The following is a 21615-nucleotide window of genomic DNA, read 5'->3' on the forward strand; positions in this document are numbered from 1 at the left end:
TGAACAGTTATTTAATATGTTAGATCAAGTTCTTTTCACGCTGAAATCTATTTCACAGTAAACAAATTAATTTATTAATAATGTTAATTCACATAATATACATAACTTTTGTTGGCAAACAGTGGTGCCAACAGGATTTGTAAGTTAAAGGCAATTGCAGGTAAAGGCAATTTGTAAAAGCAAAAGTTTTATGTGAATTCCTTTTCTTTTTCTCACTAACAACTTCCTGATGATCAGCATTTTTAGACCTAGCATCTCCAATCACTCTTGTTGGTCTGGCTCAAGGCAGTGCAGTTCAGCACAGAAGATACACAGTTCTCCAGAAGATCCAGAACTTTAAACAACGTACGTCTCTATTTAAAAAGACAAGGTGGATGAGGTAATCTCTTTTACTGGACCAACTTCTGTTGGTGAGAGAGACAAGCTTTCGAGCTTCCACAGAGGTCTTCTTCAGGTCTGGGAAAGGCACTCAGAGAGTCACAGCTAAATACAAGCTGGAACAGATTGTTTAGCACAAGGCATTAACATGATGTAAGAGACCATTCAAGCTGAAGTGGCCAGTTAACACCTCTGCAGTCACAGGACAAAAGAAGGGGGTTAGTGGGTTACAGATGATTGTAATAACCCATAAATCCCATGTCTTTAAGACCATGATTTTTAACGTCTAGCAAAATTATGAATTTAAGTTCCCAGGCTTGTCTTTTGAAGGTTTGTGCAGGTTTTCTCTGAGGACAAGAGCTGATAGGTCAGATATAAAGCAATCACTCTGAAAAGTGCTCATCTACAGGTGATAGGGTGTTTTTGTGTTTTATCATTTTTCTGTAGGAGTTCATTTGAGAGCGTAGTGATTGTCTGGTTTCACCTACAGTTGTTACTGGGGGCACTTAGTGCACTGGATGAGCTCCACCACATGTTGGGAGGGATGTGGAAGGCTTCTGAATATTTAAAGGTGGGGGGGGGGAAGGAGGCGATTGATCGTTGTAGCAGTGGAGATATGTCTGCAGGCTTTGCATCTGTTGTTACAGGAGGGTCTGGTGCTGTTTTGAGTTGGTGGGTCCTGGTCTGTAGGGAGCTTGCTTCTGATGATGAGCTTGGTGAGATATTACTTCACCAACCTTGCCTATCTAATACCTGGGACTAACACGCCTACAGCAAACACTAAAAACAACAGTCTCTTCACTTGACATTCTGAGCAATAGATTTTTAGGAAAAGAACCACATACCCTTGTTCTACACTGGTGTTAGGTCTTTGTCCAGACACAGACTCTGAACTGTCAGTTAAAGATGGAACCACAGCCAAAAACCTGCATTAGTTAAAAGAATAAAATTAGTTATATTTATGTTCCATGTGTACCTTGTATTTAAGAGAATCCAACCACCAAAACTAAGTTCAAATGGCAACTTGATTCCAAGCAGCCATGTAAATTCTTTTAAAAAAAAATTAACTACCTGCTCTCACTCTCCCAATCTCCTATCTGCAAACAAAGTTAGACATTTAAATCTCGTATTTAACACATGTAGCAAGTTTAGCATTTCTGGATATCAATAGCAGACACTAACTTCTTCCCACTGGTCTCAATTAGGTCAAGAGGAATTGTCTCTCTCTACTTTTGACTGGGGTGAACAGGATTGAAAAAACACAGAATTTCCCTTCTGCAAGAGAGGATCTACAGCTCAGGAAAGATGACCAGATGGGGAGTTTTTTCGTGTTTTTCTTGTTTTCAGGCATTCTGAGAAGGATTCTCACCCTTGGCAATGCACCAGTCTATTTCTTATTTGGGGCTCATGTGTGAATGTGTTCCCCTGTGCTCTTTAGCCTCTAAAATGTAACTGAAGAGATGATACAAGGGATCATCCTCCTCCTACACCAACAAGCAAGGTACCAAGTTAGTCATCCACTTAAATATGGACAGGACTCTGGAGTTTTAACCTTTGGATTAGACTGGGATGGGAGAGGTGGGGGAATTTTTGAATTTAAACTCAAAGAATTCTTGATTGGTGAGGAGATTCTGGCTCTCAGACCTCCAGGTGGTGAAACAAGCTAACTCGGCCCTTGTGTTTGTGTCTCCAGAGGCATCCGGCTGTTGTGGAGGGATGCCACCCAGACTCTGTGCTCCTTTCTCTGGCAGCCCACAGGTTTGTTGGCTGGGAGCAATTGTGCCAGAACTCTCCTTTTGTGGCTCCTAAGATGGTTTCCTCACAGACTTGCCCTTCCACATGCCCCATGTGGCAGCCCCATAACAATCAGAAGACTGAGAAGGGGTTCTGTAGGGGGTCCAGTCATTACAACTAGCAGAACATTTTGAAGGATTCTGCTTGCTGCTGCTCCAGAATATGCTCTAAAAAGGGACTGCTGAACTCTTGCTCCATTTGTGCATCAACAGGTGAAGAATATGACACAAGGGTGATGCAGTCTGGACAAGCCACAGGGCCCAACGCATTAATCCAAACTGCCTCCTATATTTGCATTAAAGAGGCACAGTTCAAATGCACTGATTAGGTGAGATGTCATAACCCGGGCAAAAGTAGTAGTCCACTAGTGTGGGACAGCCATGCTGCCCAACTGCTCTGTCAACTGCAACACAATGTCCAACTAATAAAAATGTTAAAGCTTAGTTGAGTATTTGTTAGTACTGCAAAAAGCCGTGGAGGTGTCTGTGTGGAGAAAGGTAATTCCATTTTGTGGAGAATTCAGATATTTCAAAATTTGGTTTCATTCTGATTCTGAACAAAACCCCCCAAATTTCAAAATTCCCTGTGAAAGGGAATGGAGCCCTGACACTGAAGCAGTCCACCTGGCAGGCTGCCCCAGAGCCATGGACCCCAGAAACGGTGAGGTTCCTGACTCTGTGGCAATCCATATGGCACGCTGGTCTGGTGCTGCAGACCCTGGAAGCCCCAGCTAAAGAGCTATGTACTCTGGAAGCCTTGGGGTCTCTGGCTCTGAGGCAATCAGTCAGGGGGGCTGCTGCACAGGGGTAGACCCTGGAAGCTTGGGCTGCTAAGAAGTCATGGACCCTGGAGGCCTGCAGTCCTTGACTCAAACTCTAAAGCAATCCATCTGGCGGGCTGCTGAGGATCCTGGAAGCCCTGGGGTCCCCAAGTCTGACTCAGCTGATGTGGCAGATACGTAGGCACGGTTCATCAAAATCAAACCATTTTGGTGGAAAATTTCAATTTTGATGAAATGGAAAATTCTGATGAAAAAGTGTTTTGTCAAATTTTTCTAACCATCTCTATTGTCTGCACTAGAACAGCAGTTGAGGTAAGATCAGAGTGTTTTAGCTAACCACAAACCTTATCTCCAGCATAGATGTGGGTTAACACTTTTAACCTTGACTCAACTGGTTGAGGTCTACAGGTTTACTCTCTGTCTGAAGAAGGACCTAAGGTCAACCTCTTTTCTAGTGTAGACAAACCAACATTCTTTTCTTTTTCAGACAGCATGAAAGGGTGGGCTCTCATTTTCTCATCCAACCTTGAGCTGCATTCCCTCAGAAACAAATATAAGATGTCTAGATGTCCAGTGGCTTTTGTTTGTTCTTCAGATCTCACTTTTTGTCTGAAATCCACAAGCAAAGTTACTTTATCTGTACACAGAGCCCTCTTCTCCATGTGCCTGGAACTGCAAAATCTCCTTTTCCCATCCCAAAATTTAATTTACACAACATATCTGGGTCACCAGAGAATAATTCAAACATAAAGACAGTATGTTCAGCCAACACTCATGGGCAAGGCATGTCAGTCATTACAAGTACATCTATACTATGTGCATTACATATAAACAATGCAGAAAACTCATCAAATGTTCCTAGGTATTTCTATTGTGCCCTTCCCTGTGCTATAGGGCATCATATACAATACGGTATCTACAGACCATGGATTAACTAACTAGTACAGTTTCTCTGCAGTGCCTATAGTATGGTGTTTCCAGAGCCGGATATATCCTGCAATGAAATTGATTAAATCTGTAATGTGGTGTGGTCTCCCTTTTCCTGAGGCGTATGCCCATTCTAATATAGCTATCAAAAAATAATTTCAAATATGTTTGAAACTTTTTAAAAAAAACACAGTAACACTACTAATCATGCTCAGTTTAAATCACTGTAATTTAACTTATTTTGGAATACCTTTGATAGACTTTATTTCTAACTCCTTTCTGGAAAGCTAGAAGATAGTTCCGTCCATCTCCTGAGAAAACTTCAACAGCAATTGGCTGGAAAGAAAGGACAGAGGAAAAATATGGATATCAAAGGATGTTACAAACAATAGGACTAATGAATTAGTGTGTCACCTCTTAGAATCAGCTGTTGTAGCTCACAAGTGAAATAAGTTTGGTGATCTCAGTTTAGCCATAGTGAAAGGTTGACAATGATGACACCAACTAAGTTAAAAACTGCCCGAATCAGAGCCATCAGTCCATGTCCAGAATATTAAAATACACTCTGTCCTCAAGTAAAAAGTATACATGCCGACATTTTCAAACTTGGATGCTAATTTTAGGCAACTCAGATCTATATTTGGGGACTCCAAATGGCCTCACTTTCAAGTTGCTGAACACCCCCAGAAATAATTATTATATATATATATATATTTTTTTTTTTTTAAAGTGACACTTTCAACAAACAACAATGCTGGCTAAATTTTCTCCATCCCCATCCAATCGAACCAAAACAAGAGTCACCTGTAATAGGTATCTCCTTTTATGTACTTCCTTGATATCTTCATATGCAAATATACTGCATGTTCTTTTGAGCTGACTTGGACCTTGCCTTGCTCCTCTAGGTATAATTGGCTCATGCATACTGTAGGTAACCAGAGGAAGGAAAGTTAAAAATGACCACCAGCGTATAGCAAAAACTATTTTTCAACTTATGGAGTTTGTTAGGCTAGGCAGACTGCAACTATGATTCTTATTATTTTGAAAGTCACCACAGAGGAAAAGCTACTTGTGTAACTCAGTGAACAAAAGTTTAAAATGATTCTCCAAAGGTTAACTTAATTATCTTTATTCTGAACTGCAATTTTCTATGATATTTTATTAGTATAACAGAGCCAAAATCATAATATCAATGCTCTGAAAAAGAAATTAGAGTTCACGGCTAAATAACAACACATGATTGATATGCGTAGAATTATGTATAAAACTACAATTGTGGAAGCAGGTGCAGTTCACATGACCATTCTAACTTTGATATTACAGAGTTGTGTTCATCAATCTTTCACAAAATGTTTCTTGTCTATTTACTAAACAAGTTAAATTGACTCTCTGAATTCACTCACTTTGGAGGCAGTGTCTCAATATCGCGTATTTCTCTGGTGGCTGTCATCGTAAACCCATCGATCACGTAGAAGTGTTCTTTACCAAAGAGAAGGAGTCCCTCACTGGTATCTAGACCTTGAACTCGGGCACAGCGGTACATGTGCTGAATCTGTAATGAAACCCATAGGATTAGCAAAAGCAGCTTAATTTAGCTCAAGTTCAGTCTGCTGCCTAGTTGGAAGTTATGGCTTGTTCTCTCAGACAATATTTTCTTATTTTAAGTACAGCAATTCTGTGCTACTTCTTTTATTAGTTAAAATATATGATAAAGACTCATCAGACAAATGAACTAAAAAATGGGCTATAATAAAACTACAATTCAGAACAAATTATACATACCATCATATACTCTTTTCTTTCTATTGTATTCTGTATCCATAACAACAACAACAACAACAGGAGAGATACCTATCTCCTGGAACTGGAAGGGACCTTGAAAGGTCATTGAGTCCAGCCCCCTGCCTTCACTAGCAGGACCAAATACTGATTTTTGCCCCAGATCCCTAAGTGGCCCCTCAAGGACTGAACTCACAACCCTGGGTTTAGCAGGCCAATCCTCAAACCACTGAGCTATTCCTCCCCCCCCACAGAAGAATAAAAGCAGGGATTCAATAAAAGAAGGAGAATTTACTAGGACATAAGAGTCTGTTACAAATATTACCTAAAACAGTTGTGTTCCATTTGTTTAAAAGATAACGAACAAAATGTAGATTAAAATGGGAGACTATTTTTCTCCATTATCCCACAGAATAAACACCAGACCAAATTGTGGTCATCTGTCAGAAGAACCAGCAGGAATGAAATGAAACAGACACTGACAAAGGATTAATGGAAACACAGCAAGGCACTACAACAGACCTTCTTTAAACCTGTTTTAAACTGAGATTAAGGCAGTGTATATAAAAACTGAAGACTTTTCCAAGCTTAGTTTGATATACAATTAATTTTAATTCTACCTTGTTTACAAGCCAAGTAGAACTGGACTATGATCTTCAGTTAAGAGGTATTCTAACTACAATAGCAGCAACAGTAGGTTACATATGATTGTTAAAGAACTTCAATTATTTTTTGTTTGTTTCCCATATACCTTAAGATGAATAACATAGACTCGATAGCAGGTGTACTGAAATAGCGTAGATTATTTTTCTGCAATACTTCAGGCTAATTTTCTTAAAAGAGAGAGAAAAAAACTCTAAGATAGTTGATCAGTCACATAGTGAGCCAGTCCACTTCAACAATGAGAGCAGCTTTCCCATAACTACCCAAGGAGGATTGGACACAATTCTCATGTGCTAATGGAACCTCCTGCTCCAATTAGTTAAAAAATTTTTTTAACTTAATTATATTGAACCACCATTACAGTGAGAAATAAGCAACCTGGAAAGTTCCAGCTTGTGAAGTTCAGCCATTTTTGCACTAAATTATTACGTGTATATGCAACTGTCTTTACCAAGCAGAAAGTTTTGTTTTTTTTTAATTTAATTTAATCTAACTCAGAATTGGATAAACAGATTTTGCTTTAATTTTCTTTACAAATGAACCTTTGATATAGGAGGATGAGTTTTTTAAATATATTTAGAACAAAATATCCTGACAATAGTATTGGTCCTAGATGGAAATGGAGAATTATCAATAATAATGCAGAAAAAGTGAAGTGTTCAGTAAATATTTCTTTTCTATATTTGGCAAAAAACATGGTATAGTCTCATGCTATGGGGATGACAACCCTTTTTTCCATTCCATTAGTATCTCTGGGGGATGTTAAACAGAAGCTACTAAAATTAGACATTTTAAAATCAGAAGGTCCAGATAACTTGCATCCAAGATTTTTAAAAGAGTTGGCTGAGGAGCTCACTGGACTGTTCATGTTCATTTTCAATATGTCTTGGAGCACAGAACAAGTTCCAGAAGACTGAATGAAGATAATGTGTTTATTTTAAAAAGGTTAAATGAAATGACCTACGTAAATATAGGCCTGTAAACCTGACATCAATCCCAGGCAAGATAACGGAGCAATTGATATGGGATTTGATTAATTTAGAATTAAGGGAGGGTAATATAATTAATGCCATTCAACACGGGTTTAAAGAAAACAGATCCTGTCCAACTAACCTGATATTTTTTGATGAGATTACAAGTTTAGATGATAAGGTAATAGTGGTCTGGAGATCGGGGTATCGGTACCAAGAGGTGCTCAGTACCCATGAAGAGCAGGGACTCTTGCTCATCCATTATTGAGAGGTCCTTAGTATATCTGAACTCCTGTGGTACCCAGTAGAGGATCAATACTGACGCGGTAGCTGAAGCCAATGGTACCGCCAATGGTGATGGTACCAAAGTAGACACCAGGGGTGTCTGACGTCATCGCTTGCTCAGTGCTGAGGACACGGCATGCATGGGTACTGAGAGTTGGGCTTAATTTGTAGATAAAAATGGGTGGATGGAACTCGATGGTGCCAGTCCCAAGCATCTGTGTTTACCCTTTGCTAATAGAAGGTACCGAGGCCCTGCTGGTCTCTCCTTTGTGTTACAGGACTTTATGGCCCTGCTGGTACCTGAGGAGTTGTCTTTTAACTCAATGGTATTGACTCGAGAGGTCGAGGCTCTGGAGACCATAGATCTCACCGGAAACCTTGACTTTTTCGGAGCTGGCTCCTTAAGGTCAGAGTCCATCCTCCTTTTTCTGGAAGTCTTCCCTGAAGCTTCCTAAGTTTTCCTTTTCTCAAGGGCAGCCTGCACCGAGACAGAAGGGGCAATGGATGTAGCTGGAGACAGATGTATTGAAGGGAAGAGGAGTCTCCTGACCGGACTCAGCTGGTGTCTGAGTTTAATCTCCCTGTTTTTCCTTGTCTTGGACTTGAGGGCCAAGCAGAAGTTGCACTCCTGGGAGACATGGGACTCCTCCAAGCAACAGACACACTTAGAATGGCCATCACTCACAGGAATTGCCTCTCAGCAGGAGAGGCAAAGTTTGAAACCTAGTGAGCCAGGCATGCTCTGCTAGGAAAAAAAAAAATAAGTCCCCCGAGAGGAAAGAAGGGGTAAAACAATCTTCCCACTATGTCTCTAACAAACTAACTATAAATATACTAACAACTAACTATAAAAATTACGTCAACCACTGTAGAAATATTAGGATAGCTGAGGCACACTCAAAGTAGACATGCTAGGGCTCCATCTCAGGCCTAGGCAGTTGAGAAGGAATTGAGGGCAGTTTGCCCATGCGCCCCTATATAGCCTCGGTACCCAGCATGAGGAGGCGTAAGGCACATGTGTGCGCAGAACGAACACTAGTAACTGAAAATCTCTGATCAAGGGCTTGAGAGGCAGGTGCACACATGAAGTCGGATACCCCTACGGACACTATGTGAAGAAGCAGCAACATATTTCACATTCAGCACCATCACCCTGTTCAGCAAAGCAAAATCATGCAGCATTCAACACATGAATCATGCAAGAGTCAACAATCTACTGTAGACTTAAAGGGAAAAAATTCAAAGTGGTGTATGAAATTAGGAGAGAGATGCTTGCTAGTCAGGGTGCTGAAATCTCTTTTAGGAAAATTAGTGCAATAAGTATACTTCTTCCACAGGGAATAAGAACAAATTGTCCCTCCTTTATGGCACTCGTGATGGTACGTTCATTCATATTTATAACAATCACTTGCATGTGTCAAAGAACTAAACAAGGTTTATAAGGTGATACATGCTACCAGACTGCTGTAGCAGACAGTTGAGGAGAAGTCATTAGTGGTCCGTTTTTCACATTTTGAAGGTAGGAGCAGCAGAGACAGTGTATGTATTCATGTGTACTCTCTCATATGCTGGGGGCCACTGCAAAGATTCAACTCATTTCAGCAAGCTCAGCAAGAGTATCCGAGGAAGGTCGCTGATGGCCCTTTTTACCCTTTTCTTGAGACACCACCTCATATAAGCCCCAATGCACACCGGTGAAGAGGCATAATGTGGATTACGTTTTGTTGCCCTGCTGGTAAACAGGTCTGAATCAAACATGTTGTACTAGTGCTATTTTCGTGTGAAGGTCTGCAACTGGACAGCATAAAAGCATCTCATGTTTTAAGCAACATTCAATAACAGACAAGAAAAATACAACAGAATCCAATCAAAGTGAAACAAGAGCAATGTCAGGGCTTGAATATATTATTTCAGTATTAAAACAAATTGGTCACTGTGAAAAAAATACACTCATGAAATTGTAAGGTGTTTACAGGAAAATATACTTCTATGCTATCAAAAAAGATAAACCTGTACTTTCCCATTTTCAGTACCATAACTGAATTACTGCAATAAAACATTTAAACAAAAACTAGCTATGCTGTGATCACAAAATGCAAGCTAAACATATTTTTGTTTTTAGAATATTGGGGGTATTACACATGTCCACAGCGTGCTAATCATTACTCATGTTTCCTGGGCATCATTTTCAAACTGTAATCCATCAACGTATCACTCATCCTTGAGCGCATGCTTGTTCAGAGCCTCTCATCAGACCAACAAAACTTGGAACCCAAAGCAATCATAGAGCACCTTTTAATGTTCTCAAGAATAAAATACATATTTTTAATGTTTTAACATTTTAGGCTGGCATAAGATGAAGGAAGATGAATCTGAATGTAAATCAAAATTGTTATATTAATATTTTCATATCTCTTGTATGTAGTTTTCTGTAAGTAATGCTTATTTGGTACATTAATTGATATTTAAATATCCTAGACATGAGATGGTTTGCATTTTTGATTCTGAGACGGATACCTCTCTCCTTGTGTGATATCACGGTAGGTACAGACACCTGGGATGCTTAATCAAACAACTCTCTGGTTTAATAGAAAGGAGTCTGGAGGTAGAATGACCCATCCTTGGTTAAGAATGCACTTGCCCACTGCCCACCAGAGCTTATATTTGGTGACCATTGGACACAGTATAAGATATGCTTGTTTCCAGGATTGACATTGGGAGGAGGAGTTTATTGGAGATATGTGGTGGATGAAAAGGTAGAGTTAGGGAGGTCTTTTTAGGACTTTTTAAAAAATTGTCCTTTTGACATGTATGATCAGTGTTCGTGTTTTAAATATTCACACCTGGAGAAATCAGAGAAAGGCACAAAGTAGAAATCCAGATAAAGTAAATGATCAGTATTTCTGAAATACTGTACCTTCTCCCCTTCCTCAAGCAGTCGAAGCAAAGTTGTATTATCAGTCTTTTCTTCTTCATCTATAGAACTACCCTCAGCTATTTGATCCTGCAGTTGCTCCTGGTTTTCCTCATCTCCTCCATCAGGTGCAGAGCGAGATCTCTTCAGAGGAGGCTTTACCAGACCTGCATAGTAATCACAGAGGCAATCAGTGTATTGACAAACACTGCAGGGTTTTGGGGAATATATATGTGGAGTCCAATAAGTGAGAATGTAATCAAATGGGCATAAGCCAATAGCAGTGCTAGTCAATACAGTGCCCATTTCCCCTCATAGTTTGCTCACTACACCTCAATCTTGATCACCAATACTACTACTATCTATCCACTGCGGGAGCATGTCCTGAACTTATGCTTCCCCTTTTTACCTGCCCTGAATTTTACATATTCGAGCCTGAACATCTTGGCATCCCTGCTGTCCCAAATGATCACAGAGCTGTGTGCACGCATGGTGAGGGGATGAGGTGAGGTTCTGGCAGCTGAGACAGAGAATTTGAAAGCCTATCACCAGATAAGAGAAGAGCTGTTAAACCTTAAAATCCAGACTACTGAGCTGGCACACTTTTTTTTGCTTTCTTCTGTTCCGTGAAGTGTGTTGTGGTTGTGTGTTCTCTTAACATCTCTGTAATTTTCTGTGATTTCAAGCAGATTAGTCAGGACTTTAGATCAAGAAGGGACATGACAGTGACTTAAAACTAAAGTCTCCCCCAACTCTAACAAATTCTAGGAATGTAAAGGAAAGGGTTCCTGCCCCTCCCCAAGAACAACTGTTTATCGAATTCTTTCTCAATTATTTTAAACTCTACTGTCTTGTGCATGTGTGTGTACATACATTTTTAAAAGGTTCTTCTTGTCTGGCTGATGATAGTAGTAGCTGAAGTCACCTTGCAAAAACACGTGAATCTCAAAATTAGCTGCCTATTGTGGCAGTAAAATGGGGACCTACAGGACCCTTTATGTTTAATTTATACGGCACTGGTAATTTGAAGAAATCCAGACTCATTCATGGAGAACCAAGTTTAAAGAAGTTAAACTTTTAAACATCAAACAGGTTGTTTCAAAACACAGACAGAACGATGAACTTACCTTTAACTCTTGCAATAGTGTCTTCGCCGTGTTCTGGTTCCTGCTGAGCGGCTTCACCTTCTGAACTCTCTTCTATAGTATCTTGGAAAACAGCAGGATTTCCAGAAGCCAGGCGCATGTAGTATTCCTTGCTGTCATAGCTTATAGCTCTTCGGTAACGAGTAGGTTTCTTAGAAGTAAATGAATGAAATATTTAGTAAGTCAACTCTAATAACTCAAATGAAATTTTTCCAAGACTACTGTGTGCACAGTACATGCTCAACAATATAATGTATTTATCTGTGGTCAATCATAAGCCAGTTAAAACTTATGTATAAAATGTAAGATTTAATTCTAAATGGATTTGCAAGGAAGCTATTCAGTCACAGAAATGATGGTCAAACTGGGAAATGAGGACCAAACTTGAAATATAGAGCTTTTAAATGTGGTCTGTGTGTTATGAATTGCCACAAAAAGACAAACATGCATTTAAGATTTATCTATTTTGTCGTTCCCTATAATATATGCATTTATTTAAATAATATTCTACAACAAAGGAAAGTAAAGATGTGTAGATACTGATGTGCATTAAATCACACAATAGTCAGGGAGCTGGATTTAAGACTCAGAAACATTTAACTAAGGAAACTAAGGTTTAACTAATATTCTGCAAACTTGTGGTGGCAGGAGAGTGGCCCTAAGATGGATATCTTTAAGTAATGTAACTAATTTGCAGCCTGTCCCCTTGAAAGAACTATTGCAAATTATCTCAGTAACTCCAGCTTCTAACCAGAGATTCTGGCTACAAACACGTTACATGTGTTTCTTTTGGAGGTTAATTCTTGTGTTAAACATCTGATTACAATGACTTTACTATAATTAAAAGTACAGATAACAAAATCAGGACAGTAAACATACTTGGGTGAGCACAGAAATAAAGTTGGGGATAAAAAGAAGTAAGGATGAAATGAGCAATGTGCCTCCTTCCGAAGTGAAAAACGGAACTAATTTATGTGGATGTGGAAAAGTTAGATTTGGAACCTGTAGTGAAGGTTTTCTCCTCCGAGTATTGCTGGAAAAAAAATGCTAAAAAATCCAGCTCTTATGAGAGTTAAACTCTAGAATTTAAAAAAATTCTTTATTTGATAACACCTTTTCCATGAAAACAAATAATTGTTCCTGTCCATTACAGAACTCTTAGCATAAACCCAATGTGGTTCCATATGCTGCCATCTGCCAATCTAATGAGTGTAGGAATTCCTTCACGTGCTCCTGTAATAATTATTTGAATACCAAATTTTTTTGTATTTCCATTAGTCTTCATGTAATTCATCTATTGATACTGGGCAATACAGTAACTCACGTAGATAAAATAGCACAGCTATGAACAGATGTGCTAAAATATTAAAAGAGGCAGGTTACTGATATGGAGATTTCTCAGTTAATATTATCTACTCCAAAACTTAAAGATGTAAGTTATCTGTTTAGAGTCGCTGACTCATGTAGGGGAAGTGTGATAAACTACGTGTCATGGTGCTTTAGCTACAGATAACTGGATTATGGCTGTTACAATGAAAGTGCTTATTGCTATAGTATTTTCCTGGAAATAATCACTAAACAACCTAGGGGGGGGGGGGGGGGGGGGGGAGATCCAAACAATACCCCACCCCCCAAAACAAACAATTAAAATGACAGAAATGATAATTGGAACTATATAACCCATTACATTTCACATCTTAAATAACCACTTTTATTTCATATATTTGCGCTTAACATGTCTAATTCAAAAGAAGTGAATGAATCCCACATACCATACTTAGTGATGGGCATGACTGAACACAGTTGCATATGAAAGCAAAATTACATTTACACTTGTATACAGAATGGCCAGTAATGTGTAAGTTCCAATTTCTTTTTAGGTATGTTTGATATTTTGAAACATAATACCAGGTCATTACATTACGCACCTTATTTTCTAATGATAAAGCTATAGAACAGGGGTCGGCAACCTTTTAGAAGTGGTGTGCCAAGTCTTCATTTATATACTCTGATTTAAGGTTTCGCGTGCCAGTAATACATTTTAACGTTTTTAGAAGGCCTCTTTCTATAAGTCTATAATATATAACTGAACTATTGTTGTATGTAAAATAAATAAGGTTTTTAAAATGTTTAAGAAGCTTCATTTAAAATTAAATTAAAATGCAGCGCTCCCCTGATGGGTAGCCAGGACCCAGGCAGTGTGAGTCCCACTGAAAATCAGCTCGCATGCCACCTTTGGCACACATGCCATAGGTTGCCTACTCCTGCTATAGAAGGAAAGGATTTGGGGGAAAAGAGGAAATCAAAATTTTGATTTTGGTTCCAACAACAAAATGGTTACAGCCCCACTATTCCAAAATTATTAATTATTTTTTATGGGGAACACTTTCTAAACTCTCTACTAGCACAAGGCACTAATGAAATACAGTTGGAAAAGGTATGCTCCAAATGTCAAAAATGATCAATGAGCAAATAAAAAAATATTTTAATAGTGGTGTTAGTTTTCATAAGTGACACAAAATTACCACGTTGCCCATTACTAAACATGTTTCATAGTCCATTAATTCAGATCCCAAGCCAATACACATTTACAGTGAGAACAGTGAGAGTACAGCCCAACACAGCCTATTAGTGTGCAGCAAAGAAGGCAAGAGCCAGAGAACGTTACAAGAAGTGAAGACTGAAGAAAACACAGCAACATCTTCTAGGTGTGAATACTGGAAACCTTTAATCCTGAAAATATTTACTGAAAGAATAATATTGAAAGCCAATCATAGAAGCCTTGTTAAGTTTGCCTAGCATGCAGGAAAACATTTGTATTTGTTTGACATTCTTTCAGTGGCTAATTTTGTTGCTTTACCTTTTGAGGAATGGTATCATCAGATGTCTCAGGAGGTTTACTTGAGAAGTCAGACTGAAAACAGGGCATCAAGTATAAACATATCAGAAAAACACACTTTTGGGAAGAATGCCTGATGATATGTTCTCCTCTTTGTATGTACGTGTAACTCCAACTAAGAGTGAAATATACTCACTATTTAAATTAGCCTAGCGTGGTCAGAACTTTGCATTATTAGTTGGTTTCATTCATAATTCTTAAAAAAAACCTTAAATACTCATTTGTATATGATTGGGATTTTCTCAAGAAAATAGAGACTTCCAAAATGAATATGGGGAACACATACCTTCTTTGAGAACGAACTGTCAGTGTTACAAAAGGGCACATGTACTTCTGCACATGGCCCACATATGCATACAAATACACTGATGCATGTGTATTACTATTGTCATGTGTGCAAGTCAGGTGTGCACACTAATCTAGATCAGCAGGCCTAGAGTTTGAGCCATATTAATGGAATATGGTATCCATTTTGCTCAGAGTCACTGAAGTGGATGAGATAAATTACACTTCTCACCAAAATCTCTCAGTAATTTAGAGTGGTGTAACAAGGTGCTAGAGGGTGAACTGGGTGCAACAACAGATTAGTGAAATCCTTCCCAACTCCAAAATCTAAAATTTTGATTACACCCAACATCATGGTCCCAGGCATCCCCCATCTGCCCCACAACACCCCGTCCCCCCAGCATTCCCCACAGCTCACCAGACCCTCACACATCATCCTGGGAACTTCATTGCCACCCACTGGCACCCTGCCCCGCAAAGCAGTGTTTTGCTCCCATCCTGGGCTAGGGGTGGCCCCTCCTACTCCTGTCTGCCCAGCAGCTCCACTTGCTCTCTCCACTCTCCCACACTCACAAGGTGAAAGCCAAATTTGAGTGATGAGTGGCATTGCAAACTGGCACATATGGTTGCAGTGCCACTCAAGTTTGGCCTCACCAGGTTCCAACACCACTCAAAATTTGGCTCAACTGTCCCAGTGATGATGGAGGGGGGGCTAGGCCAAACCTGAATGGCACTGCAACCCCTGCGCACCCCGTAGCAATACCACTCAAATTTGGTCTGGCTGCCCCTCTGTTGTCCAAATTTGAGCGAGTCGCACTGCGACCCCACGCACTAGGTGAAGTGCTGGAGCCCTGCTCCATCTTGCTGGGCCCCAGCGTGACTGCACCACTTGCACCTTTTTTAGCTATGCTACTGGTAATTTAATATGCATGAAAACTTTAAGAACTAATTCCTCATGCAATGTTTTGACAATGTACCACTCTACGAAATTAATACTATTAACAGGCCTATATCTTTTGTTCCTAATATACTTAAACAATGTTTTATTGTCCTTAATTCTGCAAGCCAGATTTCTCCTTGTGTCTTTTTCCTTCCCTTATCAATTTTCCACAATTCTTAGCTTCTAATTCCTCTTCATTGATATCGACTTCTTCCTTTTCCCATTTATTTTATATTATTATTAATTATTATTTTAAATTGGTTCTTTAACTTTCCCTCTAAGACTTAGTGGATTTTTAACTAGCATGGCCTTCTTTTTCAGTTGTGGTATTTTACGCATCTAGTAAAATGGTCCTAAATGGTTTCCAATTATAATTGAAATTTTTTGTTTGTAGTCTCAACCAATTTGGTTAAATTGTATTCAGCTTTGTGAAACTGGCCTTTTAAAGCACCAAATGTGTATATATATTGCTGGTTTGGACTTCACTTTTATGATGTGTAAACCGGTTATGATCACTTGCACCTAAGTAATCATTAATTTTTATTTCTGTTATCAATTCCTCTTTATCTATCAAGAGGTCTAATACAGAATTTGCCCAAGGTGGGTGCAACATTTTTTGAGTTAGGAATTTGTCATCTACAATTTTTACACATTCGAAGGGTGTCTTAGTATTGGTAGCATGAGATCTCCAGCATACGTCATTTACATTGAAGTCCCCGTTTTTTCTGCTACACAATATAGACAGATGCTTAAGGAGTTGGTCATCCTGTTCTCTAGCGTCACTAGCAGTCTGTAGCAGACACCTAATAGTACCCCTTCTTGTGCTTTATCTGTTCAAACATCAATCCATAAGCATTTAAGATAATTTGCTTCTGAGCTGTTAATGACTAGGAAAAACATAGTATTATTTTTGACACTGCCATTTCACTTTCTTTCTGCCCACTTGATCCCTCCCACATAAGTTATGGGTAGGATTTTTAACATTCCAGTCATACTAATCTTCCCACCACTTTCAGTAATACCAACTAGACTGAATTCATGCATTGTGATGAGCATTTTTTTTTAAAACAACCAACACTGCACTTCAGAATAATAAGGCTTAAAAACTATTACAAACACTCAAATACTGTACACTTACCAGCAGATTTGTCTCTTGTTCAGTTTCTGGCATGTAAGGATACTGAATATAAAACATGTCATTTCGTACCATCTTCTTCCTCATTCTGCAGGGTCCCTCTGTCATCTCTAGCATACATTTATCCAGATGGGAGCCAATGGGAGGACCCCACAAACCTCGCTCCCTTAATAGTTCATACTCAATTTGAGACCACTCTTCTGTCACATATTTTAATGCATTCTGCTGACGCTGTAAATACAAAGGTTTACAGGTTAACAACCAAGGCAAAATAACATTTCAAAAGAGCTTCTGGTTTTAAAGAAATGACTGTGGTTAAACTGCACAATACACCTCTACCCCGATATAACGCTGTCCTTGGGAGCCAAAAAATCTTACTGCGGTATAGGTGAAACCGCGTTATATTGGGGTAGAGGTGTACTATATAGTTAATAGAGAGTTTGATTTGAAGTTATAGTAGCACCTCAATGCTATTTTAATTAGATTTCCAGTAACAATTTATAAGGTTTATAGTGCATTTTTTGTCAGTGACACATCGGCCGGCTTCTTTCTTTCTTTTTTTTAATTAAAACTACTTGTAAATGATAAACATACAAGATGCATAACATTAATGCAAGTATTCTGGAAAGGGCTTTGTTGAATGAAGAAATTAATTCTATTTTGGATCCCTTCTCTGACTGTCCATACTTAAACGTAATTCAGATTTACATTAACTCCTAGCGCTATATTAATAGTTGGTTCCAAGTGATTGTTCCTCTGGGAAGCGGTTTTCTCAGATTTACAGCATGCTGCTCAGCAAGTGATCCTAACCATAAATGTGATTTGCTGGCTGCCTAGAAGAAAATGCTAGGTTCTGTGATTTCATTTCAAGAGGAACAGATCTGGTAAAGAGCTGCTACTTTCTATAGATACCATGATTAGAAACAACTGCTCTAAAATCTTGTTTCTGTTATAAAATGGAGTATTGTACGTATGGAACGTATGTATGTACTACTACTGCTACATGACTGCAGAAATGTGAGGTCAGGATACTCTATCCCAACTGTCGTAAGAATACTTCTAATACTGGAGAAAAAATATTTTGAAATCTGCTCTAATTCATGTATGATTTCCTGTAGCTCACATTACTTTTCTTGTGGGACTGCCACACCGGAAACCCCAAAGCTTACGTCAAAGATAAACCACCTTTCAGCTGGAGTGTAATGGGATGTTGCTTTTACCAGTGAAGGAATTGAGTGGCTGGTGCATGGATGTTTAAGTACTGCAGACATCCTTACTAGAGATTATTTCATTTTTTAAAGCATCTACATGTAATTTATAATTTCAACTTCCGATCTCATACTTTGAGTATTATTATAGATATTAAAGCAAAAACTGTAAACATTAAAATAATCAATATGTAATAAACTCACTGTCCATGACACAAACATTTACCCCCCTGGTACAATCTCAGAAGTGGTCCCATGTCCAACTGACTACTCTTTACATGTTTCCACAAGTACCACCATTGCAATGCATGGTTTATATAAATAAGTCAAGGTGTAGAAAACTATTTTCAAAGTATGCCTTTTGTTTATTAAATTACATGACAGAGCCAATGACTGCTACACCAAAAAGATTTTCCTCAATGTACTGAAAGACTCATCCATGGTTTTTTAATTTGATGTATAAAACCATGCTAGTAACGGGCAGTGGTTCAGAGGACAGAACACCAGATTGGGAATCAGGAGGCCTGGGGTCTAGTCTCAGCTCTGATGGGTGACATTGGGCAAGCTGCTTCAGCTCTCTGTGCCTCCATTCTCTCTCTCTGACACTGTCTGTCTTATCTGTTTCAAAGTTAAGCTCTTCAGGACAGAGACTCTTTTACTAAGTGTTTGCACAGTGTCTTAGGGAGATAGTATATGCAGTTTAATAGGCTCATCTTAATTCTAGTTAATTCCCCGGATACTCCCTTACCTCTTGATATTCTTTGTACTGCATGTCTACCAAGTCCCGAACCACTGCAATGTGAGTGAACATCCATTGGGAAATTTCCTAATCATAAACGAGACAGAAGATATAGAAAGCAATTTTACAAAGGTAAATTTTTATTGCAAAATATATGAATAAAACATCTTAACTCTCACACAGAACAATTTCTTCTTAAAAATGTATTAGATTGATTTCAAACCATTTAATGCAGCCATTTTCTTTAGTTTAGTTTAGCTCAGAAAATGGATTGTAAGGAAACACATGTTGGTATTATTTAATGGTGATCTGCAAATACTTTGAAAACATCCCAGAAATACACCAAATACCAAAGGGCAGGGGGCATTCAATAAATAAGGGATTTAAAACTTCAGTTAATTTAAAAGGAAAAAAGTTAACTCTTATGAATGGTGCCTGGTTTGCAGACTATGGAGACGGAAGACCTCTGTGTTCTGTGGTTCCTGCCAATGCATGACTCTTCACCCCATTCAGTTCTTGGCCTCTCTTTCAATCTGGCCATCTAGAGCTCCAGTTAAAACACCTGTGATGTTTTTTCTCGTATTAACGTCTGTCCACCAGAAAATGGACTAGACCACCAAGTCATTTCACACAGGCCACTGAATACCTACTAGGCAACCTAGAGTTCCACTCTTCCACACCATGAGTAGCTCCTAAGGAAGTCAGATGGGGTTACTTGTATCCCAGAGGAAGAAACAATCCATTAACAACCTGCTGAAACATCCAGATTCACATTTTTCTTCTGTTCTAACATCCAGACTCATTCATGATCGCATAGCACACACTACGCTGGTGACAACAAACAACAATGGCGCTGCTGGTTATCGTGGGGCTGAGTGGGTTTTTTCAGTTATTTTATTTTTTAAATAAAAAACAACAATGCTATGCTGTTTTGTAAAGTTAATATCTTTTAAATATATTCTGTGGTTGAGGTGCTTCAGAAGTCAACAATTTTATTGTGACGTATACAGGGGGATATAATCTTTTATTGAGTTCTATTCTGCAGTAAAGAAAATACTGCTGAACAGTGTGAGGCTTTTTAAAGGAAACCTACTGTCAAACTTAACTAAACCATACAACACTGTTAAAAACCCAAGCACCCATCTTGCTTCCGTGGGTTGGTTCCAGTTTACTACAGTTGGATTTTGCAAATTGGGATGATGTAACATTACCAGTTTAGGGTCCAATCTATCCAAGCCCTCAAGCACAGGTATAACTTAAAGCATGTAAGCAGTTCCGTTGACTACAATGGAATAACTTGCTGCTTAAAGTGCTTACTAGTGTGCCTTATGGAGCAGGAGTGAATAAGTCTGGATATTCGGAAAGGGGGAGGGTACTTTTTTCTCCTCTATCCCTCGCTACTTGGGCATTCACCACATACAGTGAAGTGTGAAGTTGCTGGATTTTTCTCCCAAGTATTTGCACATGACCTTTCATAAACAATACAAATTACCTGCGTAGAGAGATTATGTTTGTTGAGCCCACTCTCCTTTCGGTTTCTTCTTGATCCAGTTAACTTGGAAAGGCCAAACCCACTGCTGACCCGTGAAAGCTTCGATTGTGTGCTTGGAACTAAAGATTCCCCTCTAGTGATGCATTTCTTCTCATGAGCTATAATATTAAAGAGAGTGCTGATGTTATTTTTCTGATAGAATTATCACTTTACGTAGCTAAGCACTATTCCCCCTCCCTTTTTAAATTAACAAAATGACCAAAAACTTTCATATACAATTAGATAGTGTTAACCATAAGTCAATGAGATTCTTAACGAGTGGAATAACTGCTTTAAAGCATGATGGGTCCAGAAACAATGCTCAACTCTGGGGTAGGTTTTGTTCTATGCATTTATGTTCACTTCATATTACACTGCTCCTTCCATTACTCCTGACCCCCCAAAAATCTGAAAATCTGGCCCTCCCATTGGCATTCCATTCGGTCCTGAAACATGATATGAGTTCCCCACATATCTATTTCTTATCATACCTAATTCCATCCAAGTGTGGAAATATGGCACAGAAAGGTACTGCTAAATGAAAAAGTTTTCTCAAACTTTACTATAACACATGTTCAAGGCAAATTAGGAAGAAACAATCAAGAGTCTCTCTAGCATTAAGAGAGAAGGATTTCTATATGACATTGGTTTTAAAATAGAAAAGTGGTGCATTTTGAAATTAAATTTGTGGAACAGATGTGACTATTTTTTTCCCCTTCTTTCAGAAATGTATCATTCAGGAGACAGCAAAAAGTAGAATAATCAATTGTGTATTCGGTATCAATTTGAAGACTCCTTGGTAAAAATAATGGAGGTATGACAAAATATTTTTCCATCTCATTTTCCTTATGCTTATTTGCCACTCTCTTGAAGGAGCAGAGGGCATTTCCAAGACGGCTTGTTTTGGCCGTGAGTAACCAAAGGACAGTTACAGAGCTGATAAGTTGCATTCTCTCTTTCACATTATAAACAATGTAAATAAGGAATGCTTCTAACAGATTTTGGATAGGCTGGGGCTACCAAAATATAAACAATAGCACATTTATAAAGTGGCAACCCCCAATAAGCTGCTTTCTAAACACAAATGAAAACACCCAGCCCCCTGCCCTGAAGATTTTCAAAACAGAAACTGAGAGCTCAGCTGCAGTTCTCAAACACTTCCCTCATACTTATGTTGTTTTTACTTACATGGAACCTACATCAATTCACAAATACTTTCAATGTGTGTAGAACAGGTATGA

The 21615-nt window shown here is 38.8% G+C and overlaps 1 protein-coding gene across 5 annotated transcripts in view; it reads right to left on the reverse strand.

Annotated features, from left to right (window-relative positions):
* The window catches only part of WDFY3 (WD repeat and FYVE domain containing 3), a 320770-nt gene that overhangs the window by 29575 nt on the left and 269580 nt on the right, over positions 1-21615 (reverse strand). For 3 of the 5 annotated variants that reach the window (XM_032764847.2, XM_032764845.2, XM_032764842.2), the window contains 10 exons: positions 20336-20493; positions 18853-18930; positions 16900-17127; positions 14498-14551; positions 11620-11788; positions 10496-10659; positions 5284-5432; positions 4685-4805; positions 4131-4216; positions 1224-1304 (listed from right to left, as the gene is read on the reverse strand). In XM_032764847.2, coding sequence (XP_032620738.1) covers positions 1224-1304; positions 4131-4216; positions 4685-4805; positions 5284-5432; positions 10496-10659; positions 11620-11788; positions 14498-14551; positions 16900-17127; positions 18853-18930; positions 20336-20493 — 1288 coding nt within the window. The remainder of the gene's footprint in view (positions 1-1223; positions 1305-4130; positions 4217-4684; positions 4806-5283; positions 5433-10495; positions 10660-11619; positions 11789-14497; positions 14552-16899; positions 17128-18852; positions 18931-20335; positions 20494-21615) is intronic. The other 2 variants (XM_075066120.1, XM_032764846.2) reach the window with 1 other exon arrangement.

This window comes from Chelonoidis abingdonii, chromosome 5, assembly GCF_003597395.2.
Source record: "Chelonoidis abingdonii isolate Lonesome George chromosome 5, CheloAbing_2.0, whole genome shotgun sequence".
Classification (NCBI taxonomy): Eukaryota; Metazoa; Chordata; order Testudines; family Testudinidae; genus Chelonoidis; species Chelonoidis abingdonii.